General features: G+C 37.4%; 2 protein-coding genes across 4 annotated transcripts; both read right to left on the reverse strand.

Annotated features, from left to right (window-relative positions):
* Positions 1 to 2,080: 2,080 nt before the first annotated feature.
* Positions 2,081 to 16,254, reverse strand: LOC122087179. Of its 2 annotated transcripts, none has more exons than XM_042656222.1 (16): positions 16,059 to 16,254; positions 15,848 to 15,931; positions 15,611 to 15,684; positions 15,477 to 15,510; positions 14,179 to 14,237; positions 13,894 to 14,008; positions 13,750 to 13,787; positions 13,246 to 13,343; positions 12,579 to 12,634; positions 10,733 to 11,009; positions 10,492 to 10,607; positions 8,998 to 9,054; positions 6,584 to 6,649; positions 5,120 to 5,194; positions 3,211 to 3,299; positions 2,081 to 2,552 (listed from the first exon to the last, which is right to left on the reverse strand). In XM_042656222.1, exons 1-15 carry the CDS (start codon positions 16,191 to 16,193, stop codon positions 3,264 to 3,266), a joined length of 1,320 nt encoding a protein of 439 aa, XP_042512156.1. In that variant the 5' UTR covers positions 16,194 to 16,254; the 3' UTR covers positions 2,081 to 2,552; positions 3,211 to 3,263. The 2 variants fall into 2 exon arrangements, with proteins under 2 accessions (XP_042512156.1, XP_042512155.1); XM_042656221.1 differs by having other exon boundaries at positions 6,584 to 6,652.
* A 4,014-nt stretch (positions 16,255 to 20,268) lies between these two features.
* On the reverse strand, positions 20,269 to 23,928 carry LOC122085481 (F-box protein At5g51370-like). Of its 2 annotated transcripts, XM_042653936.1 has the most exons (3): positions 22,539 to 23,928; positions 20,972 to 21,032; positions 20,269 to 20,811 (listed from the first exon to the last, which is right to left on the reverse strand). In XM_042653936.1, exons 1-3 carry the CDS (start codon positions 23,738 to 23,740, stop codon positions 20,731 to 20,733), a joined length of 1,344 nt encoding a protein of 447 aa, XP_042509870.1. In that variant the 5' UTR covers positions 23,741 to 23,928; the 3' UTR covers positions 20,269 to 20,730. The 2 variants fall into 2 exon arrangements, with proteins under 2 accessions (XP_042509870.1, XP_042509869.1); XM_042653935.1 differs by having other exon boundaries at positions 20,269 to 21,032; positions 22,539 to 23,926.
* Positions 23,929 to 24,827: the final 899 nt, after the last annotated feature.

A 24,827-nucleotide genomic window follows, 5' to 3' on the forward strand; every position in this document is an offset into this window, starting at 1 on the left:
AAATTTCCCGACAAAAATCTGAAATTTTGAAACATCATTTTTTTGTTTAAAAACTGCGTTTTGACACAGAAACTGAAATTTTCGTTTTTGATACGAAACGGCGTTTTTGAAACAGAAACGATACGAAACAGACCCTTAGTCCTAAGGTCCCAAAAAGGTTCTAAATTGCTAACGCCACTCCAAATCTCCTCCACACGCCATCCTAGCTCCCTAACTTACGTTAGTTCAAATAGTAGAGCCCTTGTGCTTGCCTCAGTATGATCTCTTGTCAGCACATAATTGGTCATAAAGGAGAAGTAAGTATTTTGATGGAATAAACAGTCAGCCCATCCTTTCATGACTGAAGTTGTGTCAGAAACATTTGAACGGAAAAGAATGTCGTGATTTGTGTATGGGTTGGGAAGCTTGGGTCTCGGGAGAGGGGGATGTCCTTGGTTAGGGTTTGCTTTATTCAAACATCAATATCTTGCATTCCTCAGGATACTGATCGGGTTTGGCTTTGCATTTGAAAAGGCAATCCCATTCCTATGTTTTCAAATAAAATAGCAAATGATGATAAAGATCCTGAAAAAACCTTTACTGCAATCAATTGGAATTAAACAAATACATTATAAGTTGCTGAAAATTAAAAGCAGAGAAAGACTCTATTCTCAAACCGAGAGGTCTTGAATCCCAGATCCTTTTGATGATATTACACGATAAAAATGTATACCAGGTAGATTCGGGATGGGAATGACAGAAACCACATGTGGTAGATCGTATCATGTTACCTTACTAATCAGACCATTCATTTCGTCGGTTAATTAGCATTTGCACTGCGTCACCATTGAACAACAAATTCCAAGTTCGAGTCTTTACGGTTGCATGTTGTTGTGTTTGGCACATATATTGATCGAAGGGAAAATGTTTTCTATGGGGGAATGCGGCCTCTGTTCCTAGACATGGCGGGGGAGGGGAGACAAAATGATCGGCCTGCCCCTAATGGAAGAGAACATGACTCTTCTATGGGTGCTTCCTTGCGTGCTCCATATACCCTCGCAGCACTTCCCCAATAAAGAATACAGCTATTCAATGATAACTTTAAATCTTGGACCTAGTTTTCCTTAAACCACAACGAAGGAAAATTTTATTCACCTATTTTCATCATTGTGCTTGGACAAATGTCAAAGAATAGTGAAAAACATTTTAGACTTTGACATCAAGAAATAATGATGACTTCAGATTTGTTGGTGAACCCTTCAATCTGGTGATGGAAAATTTTCCCTAAACATATTTGCTAGTTGCCTTATGGTTAACAGTTTAACTTGATTAATAAATATCTAGAGGCTGCGACATAAAATGATCCATCATCACAAGCACATGCACAATCAATCTCCACATTGTTTCAGAATTGGATCGAAATTGGTGGAAGTCAGCTGACTCTGATTCCAATAAATGTTGATTCCTACAACCTATTTTGGAATCAGCCACTAGTGCTTTTTGATTTTCATTTTTTCTGTCTTCCTTCATTTAGTCAATAAAACAGAAAAAAATTAATCAAACTCACTACTTGTAGCAAGATCTACAAGTTCGTAATAAAATATTATATAAAAAAAAGTCAACGAAAATTTTTGCTTCTTCCGAATTCTATTTTCTAGTGTATTGATCGAATTCGATCAATTCTGATACATTTAAATCGGAATCCAAAGGCTGATCCTGCGTCTGATCTTAAGCTTTTAAACCTTGATCTTGGTCTTCCAAGGTTATTCAACCATAAGCTACCTAAAATGGATTATTCAACTCCAATCCAAGGCTTTGTGGAGGTAGTGGCCATTGTATATAATGTAATCCCTCTTACAAGTGGGGCTTAAGAGGTAATGCTTTCGAAGTTCCATTGAAGCCCCGGGGCCTTGATGAAAAGATAAAATGGCCTTGTTTTACCTCATGGGATGGGGAGATATAATGGCGATGTTACATTTGTAACCTAAAGTCAGTTCATCCAGCGTTAGGTGGAGTTCAATTTTTGAAATGAATTCTGTGTATTACTGGTGTGCAGAATTACTTGCTTCTAGTCATGCTAAGGATCATGGAAGCTACTTGCTTCAATCAAATCCCACAATGGATACCAAATAAATAGAATGCCCTGTATATGTTTACAAATGTTAACTAAGCTACAAGAGAAGAGGAGCTTGCCCATAATTTTATATTATCATTCCCAGAAATCAGATCGCAAGCACACCATTTACAATCGCTCCTGAATAATACAATGTACAACTGAGTTTTCTTCATGTTGGACCAAGTTTGATGGGTTTGATTCCTCAAACGGAGCAGCTGATAGTTAATTCCAGGTTTCTCAGTTACAGTTCATGGTTGTTGTGGCTTTGAAAATGGCATTGTGCAGTGGAACCGCAGGGACAACGCCTTGCAATAACAGGGATTCTTACCTCTCCTGGTACAGTCTTCATCCCACAGAGGCTGTATAAACAGAATTGTGGCACATGATCATTTATGGGTCCACCTTCTGACTTTTTATCCTTCAACATCCAACAACTAACCTCCATGTCATCACCCACCTGCACCACCACACGGATATGTTTTCCGCCAAATTACCCTAAAATCATGTAATTCCTATTATATATTTATTGTTATTATTTGTTCGTTTAAGTCTGTTATATAATACTTACAAAGCAGGCCATCTGAGAAAATGCAATTTGCACAAAACAGTAGAGCATTTTACTCCTTTTATTTTATTTATGATTACCAATCTGTTAAATCATTATTGGGAAGTAATTCCTGTGGTGAGTGTGGCCTCGTGCACGGGAGAGCACGAGTTAGCATCAATAGGGGAATCATTTCACATTTCATGAGGGACGGGGAGATCATTTCGCCCCCATGTGTCTGGGCGCAGGGGCCACGTTCCCCCACAGAAACCATTTCCCCATCATTATCTTCAACTTTTCATCTCATTCCCCCACCCCACACCACCCCCCCACCCACCCCCCCAAAAAAAAAAAAAAAAAAAAAATGGAAAAACAAAGGACAAAACCACCTATGGCAAGAAAAAGAAGTTATGTTTCCACAGAATCACAAGCTTGCTCCAAACTATCAGAACTTATTCCCTTAATCCCTTTGATGATTAATGACTTTTTCCTTTCCTAAGTATACTGGAAAGTATCAGATACAGCATGTGAGACACTAAATCTTTGTAGGATCCAGACTATAGAATGATACCTGACACAGCTTTGGCTTCCATCTGCCTAATTTGAATCCTGTCTCCTCCGAGGTTAAGTGGACTCAGATGAAATACCTCGTTCAATACACTGTGGTGTATAGAACATCAGAGTAAGTTCTCATGTAACAAAAAATAGATAATCTAAGCGGACAAACAAAGGGAAACCACCAATCCACTGCACAAGCATTTCAAGACATTGATAATTTGTGTTAGTGATTGAATGCATTGGCTATAGAGAAGCAACTCTAGGAAACCCCCCAAAAAGAAGTTTTTCAAGTTCAATTCATGGTATCAGCAAATGATTCAAGATTCTCAATCACTTATTAAAACTAATAAGCCATTTTCCCCTTCAAAACAATGTTAGTAATCCCTGGTTGTGAGATTGTAATCTGAAGAATTGAAGCGTTGCCCAATCAAGCCTCACTTTTTGGATTCTGGACTATTGCGCAATCCGCCAAAAAATGGGCTATATTGAGTTAACATTAAGAGGATTTATTTCAACGATGGCTCCATTGATATAGGTAGCATCTTAAGGATTGTACAAGGACCATCTGCAAATGCATTCTCAATTCCAATTGATGGCGGAGATTAGAGTGGAATTGCATGCAGTACTACAGGGCCATAGGGGTCACATGTTTCCTTAACTCCTTTGATAACGAGGAGAAGATTATAGAAAGAATTCAAAGGCTAGGGGTGCCAGCCTTTTCATTGGAGACTTCACTATTTCCAAAGGACAAGGATCGTGGTATCAACGCTGATAACTCATTCTAATGGAGTTTACAAATATATCTACAAATTAGTGGTTATTAAAGAAAACAAGGATGGATGCTGTGCTGTCTTAAATGTGACTAAATAGAGTACTCAGAAGATAAATGTTAAAAACTCATCATTCCCGGCCCATTTTCTTTGCTGAGGTAACCTGGGTTAAATTCTAAGTTAAGACCATATGTAAGTTCAGTCTCTTACCAGAACCCCCTGAAAAAAGTAATCACATATCTCATGCTGGATCTTTCTAGTTTATATCCTGTTTTTCCTCGTATCTTTCTTCTCCCCTTCTCTGTCACTGCTCTAGCATAAAAGTTTCAGCTTTCATGCTTGAACAATTTTAAGTGATGAAGAAAGCAAAGAATGGATGTAATTGAATGGGATCCTTTTATTTAATGAAATTCTTGCTCGCTTATTGGTAAAATACAAGGTGAAAAATGTAATAATAATAAAATAATAACAACAATTAGTAATAATAGCAGTAGCAACACTAATGAATCAGATAAGAAATACCAAGCACAAGCCATTAATGGTCACCATCAGAATCTTTAACTACATCATAGGTAAATGAATATAGAACACATTCAATCTTTTCTGGTTAAGGCGTTTGCCAATTTAATTGTGAATGTTTAAATGTGTTTTTTTAGAAACTAAAGAGTCTGCAAATTTGTCTGATCTTTTGAATTCAAGCACTAGTCTGAAGTGCTTGGACCACATTCATGGAGAAGATTGATGCAAAGGGTAACGAAGATGTATTTGCTTTAAACTCTAATATGTTATTTAGATAAATATGTTTTTCCCTAGCACGTAATTACCTCTCTCTCCCTCTCTCTCTCATACACTTTTTTACTTTTTGAAGGAGGAAAATAATTAAGTGCTTAGTAGTGTTGACAAGTGTGCCGTCATGTTTGACATGTGTGGAAATGGCTAGAAAATGGCAAATAGGTGTCCTTGTTGTATAGTTTTCTTCAATTATTTTCCCTAGATGCATAGTGTTTTTCTTTTATGAACACATAACTGCGCAAGACTGTACTTTGATCAGTTTGGATGGGACCATCTATTTCATCTGGATAAGAAAAGGATGGAAAGATCAATTCAAAACAGTCCAGATTTTTAGAACACCAATTTGTTGGCCAATTATACCTGAAGAAGGTGCCCGTGCAGCCAATCCAATGTCTGGGGGAATGTTGTTGCTGAAATATTGACAACTGTCAGACCCTATTCCAAGAGAAAAACAAAGAAATATGGATGTTAATAACATTTACCTCATCTTTCATAATTGTCAACTGCCCCAACACAACAACTTGGAAAACTTTGCATGGCTTATGCATACAGTAGTCATTAACAGTTAAAACTGAGATGAATTGCAAAAATTACGGTGAGACTTTCGAATATTTGATTCTGAAATGAATAAGATTGTTCACATTGGCAAGGGGAGAAATGATATTAACCAGCATGCATGTACTCTATGCAATGTACCACATCAATACTTTCATCTACATTCTCCATATCATAATTTTTTTTTTTTTGGGAGTGGGGAAGGGAATGCTGGCAACATGTTCTCATGTCTGTCACAAGCATGTAGACAGCTGGGATATTGTGGACTAGGGTCCATCTTCATCAATGACTCCCAGGCACTTCCGACAGATAGTGCTTGTGTCTTTTAACATTTTCCCATTATGAGATGCATACTATATACCATCAATAGCAATTGTAAGAATAAAATTAGCAACCATGCCATTCTAACTAAAGACTAAAGAGTATTTGCTTGGGCATCATAAGACCGATACTCTACATTGTTTGCTGAAGCAGCTCATATGGACATTAATAATTCATCAACCACAAATTTACATCTATGAAAGTTCTATTTCATAAACCAAGGTCTGATGCTAAGTTGCACTATTGCAAAATGTCGGTCACAGGCTTAAAACTTGGAAACAGCCTCTACTGAGAAGCAGGGGGTTAGGGTTGTGTACATTTGCCCCTCCCTAACCCTGCAGTAGCTGGAGTCTCGTGCACTGGGTTGCTCTTTTTTTAAGGTCTGATGCTCCATGTAATTTTGGTTTCACTCCCCCCCCCCCCTAAAAATAGAAGCATGCAAGTGTATCCAGAGAACAAAAAAGGAGATTTTTGGATTTGCGTTAACTCTTTTAAATTTATATTAATCTCTATCAGTTCTGGTTTCTTTTTTGCACATATATTTGATCCTTCCCACTAGAAATTTGTTGCAAGTGACAGGAATCAAGTTCTGACAACCATCAAGGGAATACTGAGTTTTTGGACGTAACACTAGGCTTGAAAGTTTACGAAACCCCTTCAACGTGAATAATGATGAGACTTACAAGGTAAAATTCAGTTGGCATACCTTAATGACACTGATACATGCTGAAACACCTTAGCAGCAGTTTTTAAACCATTATTGTCTTCTAGACTTAAGTCACTACATTAAGGCTTCTATTAACTTATAGGTTAACATAATGTCTTGACTCACAACCATTAATTAAGTTTGACACCGGGTTAGATTCATGTTGATATCAATCTGATAATCACAGACAATACTACTTAATTATGTATGCAAAACTAAAGGTGCAGCACGAATGCACATACCTGTGAATCAAAAGAGCGGAGGTAATCTTGAATAGTTTTTAGGTTGTCAATAAGCTTATCTTGATCCTGCTAAAATGAAAGAGAAAATAGTGATTTAATGTATAGCCCATCTAATGAAATAACACTAACCTGCATAGTTTAGAAGAGTCAAACAACTAACAATCCAATGTTAATAAAGGAAATATGCAGGACACCAGCACGTCCTACCACTGCTCAGATTCCAAATGCGGAACACATTCAGAACAATCTAGACCCACCATTGATTGGCTAAGAAAGGATATCTTTTAGCACCAACTTCTTCACCAAGAAGGCCCCCAACGGAACACATCAAATGTTTAGGCCCAGATCCCAAACCCTCTGCATGTATCCCATGCAAGGTTCTAAAACACGGGAACGGTCAAGGCCAAAACCATTCCGATACCGCTCCGGAACAGTCTGGATCGGTTCATATCAGACAGATCTACCCCTGTTTTAATTTTTTTTTTCATTATTTTACCCTTGGACCATACATGCCAAAAGGGATCGGAAAGGGTCATGATCAGGGATTGGTCAATACCGTTCCAATCCGACCGATACTGACCATTCTGTTCCATCATTTAGAACAATGATCCCGTGAGTATGGCAAAAGGGAGTCTGCACCAAGGTCACCAACAGAAGTAGACATCCTTACCAAGGTGTGACAACATCTAGTCATATGTGAAGAACACAGGGGACCTATATTTTGGATAATGTTCACTTTTCAGTACCCTTAGGTCAATTAAATATTACAATTTAATTCATGATTCCAATCCATTCAAATCCAAATTAACTTAACAATCTGAAACCTATGTACAAAGGATAAGAATCCTAATTTATTTGTCCACTACCATACATCAGGCAATACCCATGACTTGAATCACAAGACCTATCAAATCATCATGTTTGACCTTGACTGTATCAAGTAAAACAGTAAGAACAATTATCATGGAGGTTTCAATGAGTGGTGGTGCAAGTCCTTTCTCTGACTCTTACACAGGAGAGAAATGGGGGGTTTTTTTTTTCCCCTCTTATCTTATTGTCCATAAAACCAGATTAATGAAAAAGAAAGCTATAATTACTTTGTAGTACTGTCAAGAAATCACACAGCATGTGAAAAGACTAAGCCAAGTAAAATTGATAAGTTGCATCTCCTTTGCCCCACTTCAAGGTCTTTCAATGACACAACAGTCAAGTAAATAACTCCTCGTTCCCATGTAAACTCTAACTAATAGAGCTAAAGGAACCCATGTTATTTAATAATCATTTATATGCTGGCTTAAATTCATGCTATAGAAATATTTTCTGGCATTTAAGCCGCCCAAAAAAAAAAATGAAGAGAGAGAGTTTCTGAGAATTGAGCATTTGATCTATTGAAATAAATGGCATCAATTCCCCACCCCCTCCTTTTTTTTTTTTTTTTTTCCATTTTGAAAATAGTTTACTAAATAAAAATAGGGATGCAAGCTAGAAATCAGATGCTCAAGAGATATCAAACAGGGTTTACGCCACATTCTCTTTCCCTCTGAAAGCAGACAGAATCCTAACTGAAGGTAAGTCTACCGAATAGGGAACCTTCTGATGATAGCAAGATCAACCCCTTCATTGTGTTTGGCATGTCGAGGGTCACTTCCTGAATCAACATAATTTTGATCAGGTCTAATTTCAACTTCATTCTACTGTCCATATGTTGGGAATTTTGGTCAAAATCCAGTGTAAGTATCACGTATATCAACAAACCCTCCTTGGACTGACAGGATCTGCAAAAAATTGCATTTGACCTCTATATACTATAGATATACTGAAGCATTTTGGTACTTTCGGGGAAAATGGGTGCCCACGATGCCAACTGAATTGCCCCAGCCATTACAAGCATGGTCAATTTCCATTTTCCCTACATTGTTACAACTGAATTGTCATCTGGTCTGTTCAGCATGTTGATAAATCATTCTTGATGCACGGTATATCAAGTTCTATTGAAGGAAGAAATTTCCTACTTATTTTTCTTGGGCCAAATCTCTCATATCAGATCATAGCGGTCTTCATTTTTGGATTATGTCTTTTATGACTCCATACTGTATCGTATGATACTTCATTCTATAGCTTGGGGCTCATTTAATTGAATTCCATTTTATTTATCAAAAAGGGAAAAGCTTAGATGCCCCAATGCGTCCCAAATATTCATGTATTCATGATCTTTTAACTATAAATTTTTCTTCCAGAAACTGCCCAGGAAAGTTACCAACTTCATACAGACAGCAAAACAGTAGCCAGCAATCAAATGCTAAAACTACATGCTGGCCTCTGAAGAAGTTAACATAGTGGAAAAGCTACATGGAATTCGATCTGATTCATAAATTCTGATCTTCTAACAATTATTGAGGCCTCATCCATGGTACCTGGGATAGACAATTATCACCAAATGTCCTGGTAGAAATCCATTCCTCTAGTAAAGCCTGCAATGAGGGAAAATAAGTTAACAGGCGGGGCAAAAGTTGCAAAAGAATTTGCCTGTCCCATATGAAACCAGGCAGTAATATGAAAAGAAAAGAACCACGTAAAGCATAAGTAATGTAAGACAGAATGGAGGGAACCCTTCTTTGGAAAGTTAGCTTCAGCCTGGAACTCACAAAGACATTGTGTACTGTGGTAAATTGCCAAATCATGGTAGAATAAAAAACCAATAAGAATTGAGTTTGGGTCAGACTTTACCATGTGAATACAGTTTATTGCAAAGGAATGAAATTTCACCAAATTTACATGATTTCTTTTAACCTCGAATCACATTTTAATTTTTCCTTTTTCCCAAATGAGTAATATGTTAATTGTCAAAGATTGGCGCTAAGCACAAAGGATAACTTGGAGAAAGCTATCAACAATCACATTTGTGAGACCATCCTGAATAGCTGTATTATATTCTTCCAGGGCAACGAAATGAGCATATCCTTTAAACTCAATCAGCATAGACAACCAAGACACAAGAACGTCAATAATTCAGTACATCACTTTTTCATCTGCAGTGCTCACATCACTTGAGGTGAGATGCAATTGTCACAAAATGTATAACAATTATTAAAGCACTAAGAGATGATATATAAAATTAAGGATCAAGTAGTCTGGCCAGATCAGGCTAAGGGTATAAGGGGGTTATGCTAGGCCCCGGCCCAGACCTCAGCCCAAGCCACTGGAGTATGGGTCAGGCAAGGCCCAAGATTCTCAAGCTTTGTTGAGTAACAAATACTAATAAATACATTTGTAGGGAAACGAGCAAACAAACTGGCTAACTCTGTTGGTTTGGCAACTTATATTATGTTAAAGGATTTAAAAACTGGTACTGGAGACCAGATTGGTGACCGCTGATCTCTATATGGAATGAACAACCAGGCCCAATTTCTGAAGATCAGAGATATTGGTTGCTATTATAGGTGACCACGATGGATCAGGCAATCCATCCAATCTGATCCCCAATTTTTGAAACCTTGATTAACTTAGAGGTTTTCAATTGGTACTTAAAAAAAAAAAGAGTAAATATAAACAAAAAAAATTAGTAAAACAAAACATCACACAAATTAGTGGGGAAGAAGAAAATATAACAATTGTTCATTCTATCAATGAAGTCAAAATTTGAACAAAACACCTAGGTGGAAATACAAATGTTGATGCTGTTATGTCACCCTAGGAAAGATCAAATATACAGCTCTGATACAGTATAAATGGCTCGCCACCTCTCTTTCTGTCTGTAATAAATATCCTACTTCATTTTCAAACACAACTTCAGCATGCAGAAGATCAAATTGTTACGGAACAATATATTACAGAAATGATGATTAAGATAGCAAAGTAAGCTACGAAGAAAAAAAGCTAGAAAATAAGGAACAGGAAATTAGATATACCTTGTGATCAAACTCAGCCATCCTCAGAACAATAGGTATAACTACAGGCTCAGGGGCAGACTTCTCTTTCTTTGTAGAATGATTGGCCTTTATCTCGGGATCTTTAGAACTTTCACCTGCACGATTGGAGCATACTATTCTAATTTGCAGACTCTTTTAACTAATTTCCAACATCAAGAACTAAAAAAAGAAAATGGAAAAGCAATATAAAATGTCATTGTTATCTAAAGTGACATATTACCTTGGTTCTCAGGAGGTTTTCCTGCTAAGTTGAGAGATTGTAGACACTCTGAAACTTCTGTCACCTGATCAGTAGATACAGCTAATTCTTGGCTCACATTTCCAGGATAGCAGTTGTTACTTCCATAAGTACTTTTTGAATTGTATTCCTTCTCTGTTGCAATATCACCCTCTTTGCTAACAGAAGCAGGTTTTGTCTCTTCTTTTTCCCTAGGAACTTTGTTTGATACTCTATTCTCGCCATCCATTAAATAAATACTTGGATCCAAATGTATTCCCTGCCATACTTGGAAAAAATGAGTTCATCTGTTGATGACTTAAAAACCTTTACTCACAATACAAAAGCAAAGAAGCCAATATATAATGCACAGAGTTTAATGAGTAATCTAGTGGAATTTTAAACATGCCTCAGCTCCATCAATAAAAGTGAACTAATAGGATGAAAAGGAATATCAGCAGCATTCAATCAGCAGATTAGCTTTCAACTAACTATATAAATGCATAATCCTTTTCCCTTTTCTTGTTTTCCCCCTCTATAGACAAGGAAAAAGATAAAAGCTTATCCTTCATGGTAGCTTTGTCAGTGGAATCATTTGTTCTCGAATTTCCCCGATGCCATTAGGGGAAGAAACAAAGAAAAGATAGAAGAAAAAAATATTAAGCATATACCATAGATTTCAAGCTTGTTTATTGGGTATTGGATGCATAGTTGTCAAGGTGACGCCTAGTCATCCAGGAGGTTTGCCTAGGGCATAGGCGACAGTCACCTTGTTGTACTGTTCAAGCTTACTTAAGATATTATTCATAAATAAGTAAATACCCCCTATTTGAATCCAATAAAAATAGTTTAAAAATCAAATTCCAAAAGGATAAAAAGGCAACCCCTCAATCCAAGAACAAAAACTGGATTTTGGTTATAGGAGCGATTTTCAACTTTTAAATGATGGGGTTTTTCTCAATTATGAAAATTTTATAAATTCTATCATGTCAAAGCATTGCTAAAAACCAAAAGCTCGGTAAAATAATCTTTTGTTTTGATATCCATAAAATTATTTTCATTTAGGCGATTTTAACAGCATTCGCGCACTTGAAAATAAGTTTGACTGGAGCCTAACTTTGTCGTTACAACTCAGATTTATGTAATCCTAGACTTGTTGGAAATCTAGTTTTATGTTATAACTAATACAAAAAGTCTCATGTAAAAATAAAATCATTTGACCAGTCAAACTTATTATAGAACAAGAGCATTTATCTAAATGTTGATTTTTTATAAGTTAATATACCATAATGTTAATTTTTTATGATTTAATATGGCTAAATGTTGATTTTTAATGACTTGATGTTGCTTAATTTTGATTTTTTATAATACACGGTATATATAGCTTACTAAATAATGTTAGAATATAGGGAAAATAAAAATAACACTTGGTCGCATCGTTCGCCTTAAGGCGGGCGCCTTCTCGCCTAAGCTTTTAGACAACCCTCCACCGCCTTGGTTCGCCTTGGTGCCGTGAAAACTATGATTGATGTAAAGTAATCTAGCAAATCTATGAAATAATCCTATAAATGCTCATGTTATACTGAAACCAGTCTAGGCTAACTAGTTCAAAATAAATGCAACCAATTGTATGTACTACGATAATAACATATAGAACCTTAAGTTTACTTATTTATTTATTTTGGGGGGTGGGGTGGGGGACTTGGGTTGGATAGACAATCATATGAAATAAAAAGAACAGATTGAAAACTGAGGAATGGAAAACCAAAATGGTGCTAAATGTGAACTAATGAGGTTATGATACAATGTAAGCACCTCCAAATAACAACTACTAAATTACTAACCATACCTCAATTATAATAGGTTTTCCATCTTTCATTGCCTTCTTCAAATCACCAGCCAAACCTATTAAGAATACAATCGTGTCATGAATGTTTCTGAAACAGAACACAAAATTTATCCAGTGATAAACTTCGCCATTTAAGTATGAACAATGTTTCTAACAGACTGCAACCAACCACTCTAGACCGGTAGAAGGTGTCAGACGATTCAACCATCAGGTACAAATGACTTTGATGGATAAAATAAAGACAATTGGAAAAACTATACCATATGAAAGGAATTTTTTATAACACCAGGGCATGTTCAGAGGTTGGGGAAGCTGCACCTTGATGAGTAGTTCTTGGGCCCCACTCTGTTTCAATATGTGATTAATGCAATATCTATAAACATAATTTAAATTGCGGATATGGTCCATTTGCTAAACATTCACACTGGATGGTTGGAATAGTCCTAACATTTTAAACCAGACAATCTACTGACATTAAACAGTTATTGGACTCAGATCATTACAATCCAGGGTCAGTTGTTCAGGAAAGATGGTGAGAACCATCCAATTGTTCAGGCCCAGCACACAGTGCTCTGAATAAGCAGAGCACACATGAGCAAGGTTTGTGAGCATACTGAATAGTACTGGAAAATCTTACAGTTAACAAAAATTACAGTAATAAGGCTACCTTTACGAACAATCCTGCATTCCCTACAAAATTCAGTAATGAGTTCCTCAGGCGAGTTGAAGTCACGTGCCCATACAGGAGTAGATACCAACGGTGCACTGCATAGAATATGATGATGTATAAGATCCGGTACATAGTAAATCAAAAGCAAGTTTACCATGCTACAGAAAAACAAAAGGACTAAGAGGTTAAGCACAATTACCATGAGTAAAATGCATTGGATTTCAAACTGTAAACAAGGATTATTATATATGTTCAAGGGGATGAAAAGCAAGAGAAAGTAACTCCAAAATAAAAATCTGATGATTATAACCATACAAGATATATTTTCAACCCATGCTCATGTTCCAAATTTTTTAGAAAGGAAGGAAGAATCTTTATTCATGTCAATACTTCATATCCACATTTTCACATGTCACACTGTAAATCACTCTTATTGCAACTTATTGCAAATGTACATGAAAAAAGAATAACAGAAGACATCAGTAAGTTCACGTCACATACTCTGTTGATGTCCGTAGCAATTCATATACCATATCTGTCTGCAACATCAAGCACATAAAATATCAGAGGGGTTACTGTAACTTGAACAAAGTTCAAATAATTTCAGAAAAAGAAAGTCAACAGTGAGATGCCAAACAGGTTAACCTGTAAAACATTAGGCAAGTTTAGCCTTTGTGCAAGCTGGGTGGCAATGGTTGACTTCCCAACACAAGCAGTTCCACACACAAGGATCACCAATGGTACTCTTTGGTGGTGAAATCTGAAATAAGTCACATGGAGAACAGCATTAGCAAACAGAGCATCGTAATACATAGATTATATATCTTTATCCAGAAAAGTAAGAGGACATAACTTAGGAGCCTGGAGTTACATCATGGAGACAACATGTAATCTGAAAAGACAAGATTGAATCCTGAAAATCCCACTGACCTGGTCATCATATTAAAACGGTTAATGTATTCTTGCCCATATCCCCGTCGCTCCATAAGCTGCAAATAGAGCCCCATAAGTTTTGTGCAACCACTTCCTGAATTCAAGAATTTACAGAAGTTTCCTTACCATTTCACTAAATTATGGACTGTTCCATAAGTTTTGTGCAACCACTTCCTGAATTCAAGAACTTACAGAAGTTTCCTTACCATTTCACTAAATTATGGACTGTTCAATTTTACAATCCATTCACATGGGAGAAGTATTGACCATGTACACCATGAAGTAGGGAGTAAGTTGTTGCCAATGGTAGTTTTGATTGACAAGGGTAGAGTGGAGGTAAGTATCAAGTTGGAATCACAAGGGTGCCTAAATTCAAAGTTAAGTCACACTAAAGCAGAACATATAGAGTTTATTTAGGGAAAACATAAAAAACAGGAAGAAAGAGATACTGAAGAGAGAATTTTTTGCTTTCTAGGTTGAATCATCATTATTTAGAGAGATGATATTGCCAGTTATTAGAAGTGGGTAAGAGTAAATAATAAAACAGAAAAAAAGGTGCAGGCATGTTTCTTTAGTGTTGTGTTATTGATGCATTTGGTGAAAACTGAAGGGTGAATGACTAGATGTTAGAAGATGGACCAGTATGTCAGGTAAGGAAGAAACCACAAGTACATAAAATCTATGGAACTGAGAAAAGGATGTCGAGATGAATGAATAGCAAGACTAGGAAGGATAGGATCACAAATGCATCATCTGACAAAATCCAGGTGTGGCACCAGTCGGTGACAAGATAAGGGTTCCGTAATATGGTTGGTCAGTTGCAAAGAAGACCAGAAAATAGAGGAGCAATGAAGTGCAAGTTGAAAGTGTTAAAAGGACAAGGGATGACCTAAAATGACATAAGTAGACTTGTTGTTTAGCTGAACACACTTGTGTAATTTCAATTTAAAAAAACATATAATTCAAATAAGGGAGACCTAATAAGAAAGCACTAAGCAGTTAAACTCCCTATCCATCAAATTATGATATAGAATATCATGAAGAGCACATCCAGCTACCCTAGACAGTAAAACTGCATTGTGATCTCCAAGCATGAACATGTATGCAAGAGAGATTTATGGTCTCAAGCCTTATGCACTAGCAGTTAGAATATTAATATTGCAATTTTGAGAATAAAAATTTCAACTTCAATACTAGCTTACTACAAGAGAAGATATTAGGAAAAATAAAAAATAAAAATCGAAAACTAAAAAAATAAGAAAACTAAAAGATGCAGCACCTTGACTTGCAAATACCTTAAACAGGTTAGCTTCCAAATCTGATTGGGAACTGCAGAATCATCATACAAGTGATGTTTAGGTCTTCAATAAGTATAACATGAAGATTGCCACAAAATTTGTAAGCAAAAAGGGCAGGGAGAGAGATTTACACGTCCAAAAGGCTGTTGTCTATAAGCAGCTTTTTTAATTCCAGAGCAATTTTAATGGCTACATGATTAGGGATCTGAAACGAACAATTCAAGGTCAATCACTCCCAGACCGATAGCAGAAAGGTATTGTCTCTCCAGTCTCAACAAGTGAAGAGAAAATATATTGAAAAAGCTAGATGAGCGAATACCAAGGTATTAAAAATTTCTTAAAAGGATATAATTGAAGGCTATCTCTACCTTAGTGACAGTCAACATTCTACTAAGGAGAAATCTGGACAGAACATAGTAGTGATCCGCATTATCACCCAACCATACCTTTACCTGATCACCAACAAAACCCAAATCTCCATTCATGAATCCAAAAAAACTACAATTTGTGAAATGATTTTGCACAAAAATTTCAATGGAAGTAAAGGAAAAAGAGAACGAAAGTAGAGAGATTAAATACCTTGACAAAATCGTATTTGGAAGAAGCATTTCGAGCAGGAGGTCTCCCAGCGGGCAAGGAGAGCTCACTCTCGTTTGACTCTTCTTCGTTGCCTGAAGGATTCGGTGCTATTGCCACTCCTTTCCCCTTCTTCATCCTTCTTTTTCTTCTTCTTCTTCTTCTTCTTCTTCTTCCTTTTTCTCTGTACGTCAGTCAGAAACCCTTAACAGTTAATTGAATTAAGAAATTGATGTTCCACTTTAGAGGATCTAACCGGGAAGGACACGTGACGTTCATGCAAGAACAATGGACCCACGCGATATGCATATGCTTTTTCTTTGGGTGGAGTCCACGTCAGATATCTCCATTTAACGCGTCGGTTGTGGAGTGGGAATCTAAGGGCCCGTTTGATAACATTTCAAGAAACGCGTTTCTGTCGTTTCTGTTTCTAGAAACAACAGAAATAGAGCAAAAAACGTTTGATAAAACTGTTTCGTTTCACTTATTTTCAGAAATATAAATAGAAAATTCTACTTATTTATGGTTCAAGAAATGACCTAGGTGAAACAAGTTCAACTTATTTTGTTTTTTCTGGAAACGACTTGTGGCCAATTTTTCACTGGTTATTATCGACTTCTAAAAACATGACTTATCAAACACCTTCAATTCCGTTTCTATATCTAGAAACTGAAATTTATGTTTCTACCGTTTCTTGAAATAGAAATAGAAGAAACGTTATCAATAGGCCCTTAGATTGCAATTTCTACCGGTAGAATAGACGCCAAATTTATGGTATATGGATCAATTCCAATCACATGCCTTCTCCCCCCTTATTATCATCTCCCCCCCTCCGGTTGTCTTGTGCGTGAGTAAAATTTTCTTGGGCTAATCTAGTGATCCTGATGAGACTTTTATAGTTGGGGATTAGAATAAGTGTCAACGGTTGAACCATCTTTAGAATTATTCCAATCCAACGGCAATAAGAGGAGAAGTTGAGTACCTCGTCAAAGTGGCCTTGTGATTCGCGTCTGTCACCATCGATTTGATTCGAATTGGTCGGTATTTGATCGAACTTGGCTCAAGTTGCTCATCTCTTTATCTTAGGTTCCCACATATGGGCAACTCCAAGAAAAAAAAAAAAAAAAAAAAAGGCCGAGTTGCCCACCGGCTTGAAATACCCTTTTGGCGAATCTTTTTTGTTTATTTTTAGATGCCAACCTTAAAGAAGCCTTGCATTTTATTATTAATTTTTTTTTTTTTTTTTAATGAAGAAACAAAAGAATACATTACAGAACAATAAAGTCATGAATATTTACATCTACCACATACGAAGTCCTTTTCTTATTTCTTAATAGAATTGTGAGCAACTTTTATATTAATAAAATTCTATTTACTACGAGCCAAAAAGGGCAATAAGGCTTAACAGATTCTCCGGACATGGAGGCTCACAAGAGAAACTATGAGGGTAGGAAACAACCCACTTGGCAATAGCATGGGCTATCTTGTTCTCAGTCCTACTGACACATACAAAATTAGAGTAAGAGAGGATTTCAGCAGAAAAGTATCCCCATCAATGCACAAAATGGAGGAAAGAGGAGGGGAGGGAGAAGGAACAAAGCACTTGACAAGGGTAAGGCAATCCGAGAAGACAGATTCCAAGATGCCTAGCATAATAGAGTGCCATCCGAATAGCAAGGGCCTCACCCACCACCGTTGGAGCAAGAGCCAAATGATCGGATGCAATCAATCTAATTTGCTTATCATGATCAAGGATAACACAACCAATCCCAAGGGCTTTCGGTCTCGCGCTACTTGTCGCATCCGAGAAGATGGAGAAGGAACCCCTTGAGAGGGGTGGAACTAGATGACCATAAGATCTCAAGCTTGTTGCCTGGGGAGAATCAAGAATCAATGACACTAATTCATTAATTGACCTTATAATTGAAGTCATCCAAAAATAGAAGGGCAGGATGGAGACACTAAAGCATTGCTCATTCCTTATTTGCCAAATCTCCTACATAATCATTGCATGGGAGGCAAAGAAAATATGTTATTTCTCTTGGTAACACTAGGAGGGTGCCCCACTTCAGGATCCACTCCGACAAAGATATGTCAGGGTGGGCATCAACTCTCAAGGAGACAGGGGAAGCAAACCACATTTGCTTTGCCAAAGGACACTCCAATAGAGCATACTCCACCATTTTGGATTGAATACCACATCCTTTACAAATATTAGAATCAACAACACACCTCCTCTTTAGATTTGTGAGGATCCCCAAGCACCAAGACAAGCTTTCCAAATAAACGATTGCACTGTTGGTGGGATTTTAGAATTCCAAATAATTTTCCACTCCTCTTTTGGAGTCCCAAGTGCTATTGCAGTTGATTTGGATGAACACTGAGATTGTTGGGCTCCCAACCTGTAAGCTGACTTGACCGAGAAATTTCCATTTGGAGTGGGACCCCAACACATCCTATCATGTCTCCCCTCAGAACTAATAGGAATTTACACAATACATTCAATCTCGAATGGAAGAAAAAGGATCTCAGCTTCATCAAATCCCACTTAGCCGGCTCATCAATAAGCTTTGAAACTTTACAAAGTGGACAATTTGGTGGTCTCAGAAGGTGGAGTCTAAATCTTTCTAGAGATGGAATCCAGGGGTCCTCCCAAATATGAATAGACTGGCCATTGCCCACAATCTAGAGCAAACCCTTCTGAAACAACTGCCTCCCATGCAAGATGCTACTCCATGCCCAGAAGGTCTACCCCTCACTTGGGCACATAAAATTTCCTCATGTGGAGAGTAAATACTTTTAAAAGCTCAGCCCAAAGAGACTCACCATTTGTGATCAACTGCCACCCAAACTTTGCAAGCAAGGCCTGGTTCTGAATATTTGTGAGCAACTCTACAAGCTCTATAAAAGTTAATAAAGGATCCTTACAAATTACATCAACATTCATCTTCCAAGTTAGTGGAGAGATAGATAATAGGATTTGGAAAAGCTTCCAAGGCCATCCATCATCCATTCTCACCAGAATCCACTTCAAAATCTCTGCATGCCTAATTAGGATTTTAGAATCAAATTTCATATTCTAATTCAACAATACACCCACTCATGTATTAGCATCTTTTCTTGTATTTTTTTCGCTGTCAATCTCTTGAATGCAAACTCTATGATAATGAATTTCTAAATACTTTCTTGTCACTTGGTCACCTTTGCTTGAATTGAAACTTAACATGTAAATCAAAGGATCTTAATTAGGGTTTATTTGTCCACAAAATTTCTCTTTTCACCAACCATATCATAGTGTTATGTACCATCTAGATACTACAGAACCTTTTTTGACATGCCCAAGTAGAAACCATATTATGACTGTCTGATCTTATACCTTATATCATTGCTAGGCTTCACCTTACACAACATGTTCCTCCCATCTCCCTCACATGATATACGCAATACACACCTACTCCTTCCCACCTCCCCTTTGCAACATGTTCCTCCCATCTCCCTCACATGATATACGCAATACACACCTACTCCTTCCCACCTCCCCTTTGCTACATTAGTTGAGTAGCTCATGAGGCATTGATCAGGGCGAAAAGGCACCTATGGTTGACCTGATTTTTTGTGGCTAGAATTTCTTCTATGATATCCATCCATCTCTTGATCATGATCCTCATAATTTAGCATGTGCTCAGATTACAACCTTTCTCAATGCTTTTTGGGTGACTCACCAAGCGAAGAAAATGCCTTGTAAAAGAGTCTAAGAGTCCAAATTCCCTACCCCACGTGGGATCTCCACTCCATCTCACACGAACGTTAGAGGGGTGAAATGGGTAGAGATTCCACTTGAGTGGCTCTTCGTAGAAAATCTAAATTTAGAATCTAGTCCATGAGCAAAGAAGAAAGTTCTTCCACCCCAAGTATTAGTAAGGCCATGCCAGAACAGGGCGAGCTAAAGGCTAACTTAACTTTCACCATTATTTAAGGTGCACAAAAAAAATGCATGGCCCAACCACATAAAACGGCTAGCTGATCATAAACCACCCTTGAGGTGAAAGCGAGCCTTTGGCTATAGGTTCAGAATTAGATTATTAGTAAAAGAAAAAAGAAGAATAGGCAGAAAATTGCAATTGACAATAAGTGGCGACATTTGCCTTCCATGAGGATAAATGAAACCAATTTCTTTTAACACCTTTAAGGGTAATATAATCCACAACAGAAGTGTCCCAATCTATTCTTCTCATTACAGTATAGATTCAGAATATAGGGCTACATCCAGGTGTTCATAAAGGTTAAGCTTTCTATAAATGAGCTAGTGTTGTACAAAGATACCCCATAACCCCTTCTGGTACATGGTTGATGGTTCATATACTAAATCGGAAAGGGATTAACATTCCTAAATTTATTGCAATAAGATGCTTATGAGAGATGAAAGTCATAAAGGTATAGGGCATATAGGTCAATGGAGTAATCTAAGATTGAGAACTGAAACTCAAATGAACATTCAATAAGAAATGATTCGCTCCCTTTGTCTGGCTCACTGCAAGGAAAAATTGAAGCATGTCATCCTCTGTTAACATGTTAACCATCTGAATTGGTGCGAGAATGGTTGCAGCTGTTGACAGTGTTGCTAGGATGACTTCGGTAGCTGATTGATTCAAACGAGTGCATATCCAACAGAAGCTCAGATACTCCACATCAGGTAGCTGAGTTCATCGTCATACTCACTTGAAAATTTTACCCCTTCTCTTTCCCACTCCAGTCCCTGCGAGACCAGATGAAAGAAGAGACTGGGAATCTGGACTCCATTTCAACTCCTTTAGAACTGAAAACAAACTTGACAGTGCAGGAGTGACTTCACTGTCCTTTATATTGTTACATGAAACTACTCTAAGCCTTTGAAGTTCCTTCCAAGAAAGAATTACCGACTCTAGACCATCTGTGGTTAGCAATGAGCATCCTTCCAAAGATAGAATCTTTACCCTCCTGTCAATAAAGTAATCGCCCATCAAAACTATATATTAAAATATATATATATATATATATAAATAAATAAATTCATCATGGATTTTTCTTAGTCATTGTAATTATTTGTTGCCTGTGTGAACAGCCATGTCAAATTATAAGATGTACCAAAGTAAAAGAGTAGGATCACTAGCCAAATCAAGAAATGGCTATGAGGAATAGCTTAATTTTCTTCTCAGTACCCTTTTCTGATTAAAAATAAATAAATGCAGCCAAGATCTAATTAAGAAATTAATCTGTTTCTGATGACACATATGGCTTATGAGACTGGCTTCCATTGTCTTTTTTATTTAGTTGAAAACAAGTTGTATCAGATAAGCAGCAGGAGTTCATGACTACTAGAAGAGGCCATTGAGCATGGGGATCTATGGTTACTAAAGTGGTATACATAGTCTAATTCAAAACTTCATGTCAGGCTTGTCATTCATGTTCTACCCAACTACTCAACTTGTGGCCGGTGCATAAACTCTGTTCAGTCATTCCACCATGGATTGAAATAACAAAGTTTTTATGATCCCAGGATAAAGGTTTTCTGCATGCTAGCTGTCAACCTGATGCATCCACCCTTTTCATCCAGACATATACATTCAATGAAGTATATACTTTGATGATTTTGGTCAGACAGAGGGCATTTAACATGAGTAAAATTATTCCTACGCTTTACAAGCTTGCAGCCCCATGATAAAAGGAAACTGCATAACTAAATTATTGAAGATTAAAATTAGGGAAAAAAAGGATAGCCCAGCAAATCTGATATCCCTATTATCCAAAGTAACTCTTGCAAGAAAACGTACTGTCATATCATGAGAGAACTCAATATGCAGACCAAAACTTTACATTCAAAATCAATAGCATTCCTCATCAATTGCAAAACTAAAGTACATCAATGAAACCACTTTCTTAAAGAAAAAATGTAAAACTTAGAAACCACAACAGGGTAACATTCTATCCCACACTTTCCTCTCTTTTGTCTCCCAACTCAACCCAATTGATTGGCTACATTTCTGCCTGGTGATTCAAAGAACAAATTTTCATGATCCACAGTAAAAGGAGTTAACACCATAGGTTATTCAATGATGAAGGTGGTGATTAACACCATTTAGCATGAGTGTATCCCTTCCTCTACAAGGCGCTTACTTACAAGCCGCAATCCCTTGGCAAAAGGAATTGCAATACTAAGGTGCTGAGGATAAAATCTAGATAACCAAACCATTCTAATCTGTTCTTGCCAACTGAATTTCTTACAAGATAAAATGTTGTCATTACATGACGAAAAATTAATATATATATATATATATATATAAATATACACACTACAAAAATTGTACATTAAGCTTTCAATTTCCATTTTCTTCTTGGTTGTACAACTAAATTATATCATGGTAATCATTCTCTTAGCATATGTAAAGCTTCGAAAGAGTGAAAGAGCAACAGATCGGAAGACACAGAAAATGGATAAACGGGTACCTGCAATGGCTTGCAAAGGTGAACATCTCATTATCCAAACCCCAACAATCCTGAAAAACCATCTCCCTGACGGCATCACATACCAACATCAATGACTTCATACTCTGCTGATCTCGCAGTTGGCACCTCTGTAGCTGCAAACGTTCAAGAGTCGGCAAAGACCCCAAATGTTCGACAGGCCCTGGTGTCGGATCGATCCTCTTGCACGACTGAAGCCTCAAAGTCTTTAAATTTCCACAAAATGACAAGGCCGCCATCCACCCACCATCCATCCTGTGATCGCACAGCGTGAGCTCCTCCAGCATGTGGCAGCATTGGCCAATAGCTTTTATTCCATCGTAGCTCCCTTCACACCCACTGAGCTCAAGCTTCACAACACGCTTACAACCATTGGCTAAGAACGTTAAACCGATATCTGAAACAACAGAACTATAGAAACCGTCCACAGTCCCAATCAATTTCAGGATCTGGAGATTCTTGCAAGCGGAAATCCCACGCAATGAGAGATCCGTGCAACGGTGCAGCTCCAATTCCTGCAAAGTCGGACACTCCTCGGCAACACTCGATAACCCACTAACCGTAGCAGCATTAAGGACAAGTTTCCGCAAATTAGGGAATCCCTGTGCAAGAACTCGTAACCCTCGATCAATCAAAGCCGGTGGTAGCAAATTCTTTTCAGGGACAAACTCAGGCCAGAAATCAGAATCAAGGTGAACCGATAAAAATTTATGGGTCAACAAAATTCCAGAACTCCTAGGCGAGTCAATACAGGCAGCAACAAGATCAACATCAGTGAGGTTGGGGAAACGTGAAAGAAGCCGACCTGAGATAAGGAAATCCCAGTCTAGCAACTTGACAGAGTGAACCAGGCGACCTTGGAGATTCAACCATCGCTTACAAACGAGCGAATTAGGGTTGCGTTGGCAGTCAGGAAGCTTGGAGAATATCCGGAGGAGAAGCTCGTCGGTTAAGAGAGCAGTAAGGTCAACCTTAGAAGATTTTAGGGGAGATGTCTTCTCCAACTCTGCTGAGACTGTGTGTTCTAGTGGTGGTAGTGGTGATGGTGTTTTGCTAAGACTGAGAGTATCCAACTGCATCTTGACAACCACATGCTTGTGAGCTTTGTCTTTGAACCAGAAGCTCGGCCAACTCGAAGGCTTGTTTAATGGCTTCTTAGGCTTTAATCTCTGCAAATATGGCATTTAGGGTTAGGGTTTTGTTCAGACAAAAAGGGTTTCCACAATTGAAGACTCTGTTTCCGCCGTTGCTCTGCTACTTCCCCTGCTATTTCCCTGCTGCATCCCCCTCTCTCTCTCTCTCTCTGTCTCTCTAAAAGTTTCCTATTTTTGTTTTCTCTCTCTTTCTTCTGATGTGTAGGGCCTCCAAAGTTTCCAAAATTTAAATCATTTCTGTGTTGTTGGATTTTGAAAGCGGTGAAGGATGGAGTCTATAGATTTGTCTTTGTTTTTTCCCCGTCATTCAAATTTGTTATAGATTGGGCTTCTTTTCCAAGATAATTACGATAATACCTAGTTTTTAAAATTGTTTTTCTTGGAAAGTATCTGGAATTTGGATTTCTAGAAAGATTTACACTTCAAATTGTTTGGTGGGGTTTGAGAAGGGGTGGAGAGCGTGTAACATGTTACAGCCTTACAGGCGATAACGTTGCATATCTTAGGCACCCAAATTATAAAGTAATAATTGGAGATTAAAGTGGATTTCTGGTTTCTTTCTTTCTCTTTTTGTTTCTATTTATTGTTTTAATCATTTTCTCTTTCAGCTAAACACGGTGGAACCATGGTTTTAAAACTTGGAATCGGTATCAAATCGGTCAAGAATGATTCTTGATTCGAATCGGTCAAATTCGATCAAATTTGTCAAAAATTAGAGTGAACTTGTGTGAATTGGTCGGATCAATCAGTGCCGATTCTCAGGTGAATTGGTCGATCCCATTCACCGATTTTGAAACAATAGGTCGACCTTCAAACTATTTCAAGTTTAAATATCCAAATTCGATTTGCATTTGCATTCGATGAAAAGGTATTTAAATTCAAATTAATGGTTTTGAGGGTTTTTAAAGTTTAGACAAGTTTTCAAGAACGAGGAAAAGAGCTAAGACAAATTACAAAGATGAATTGAGAGAAGATTGTATTCATTGGGAGAGGAAGGTCCGGATTACACAAGTCAGATATGTAAATGAATAGTTAGAATCCAAATTTGATTTGCATCCGTATTTGCTTAGATCCAGACCTTATCACATTTGGTTCATATTTAATCTGTCTATATCTC

The sequence above is a fragment of the Macadamia integrifolia genome, chromosome 8 (genome assembly GCF_013358625.1).
Source record: "Macadamia integrifolia cultivar HAES 741 chromosome 8, SCU_Mint_v3, whole genome shotgun sequence".
Lineage (NCBI taxonomy): Eukaryota > Viridiplantae > Streptophyta > Magnoliopsida > Proteales > Proteaceae > Macadamia > Macadamia integrifolia.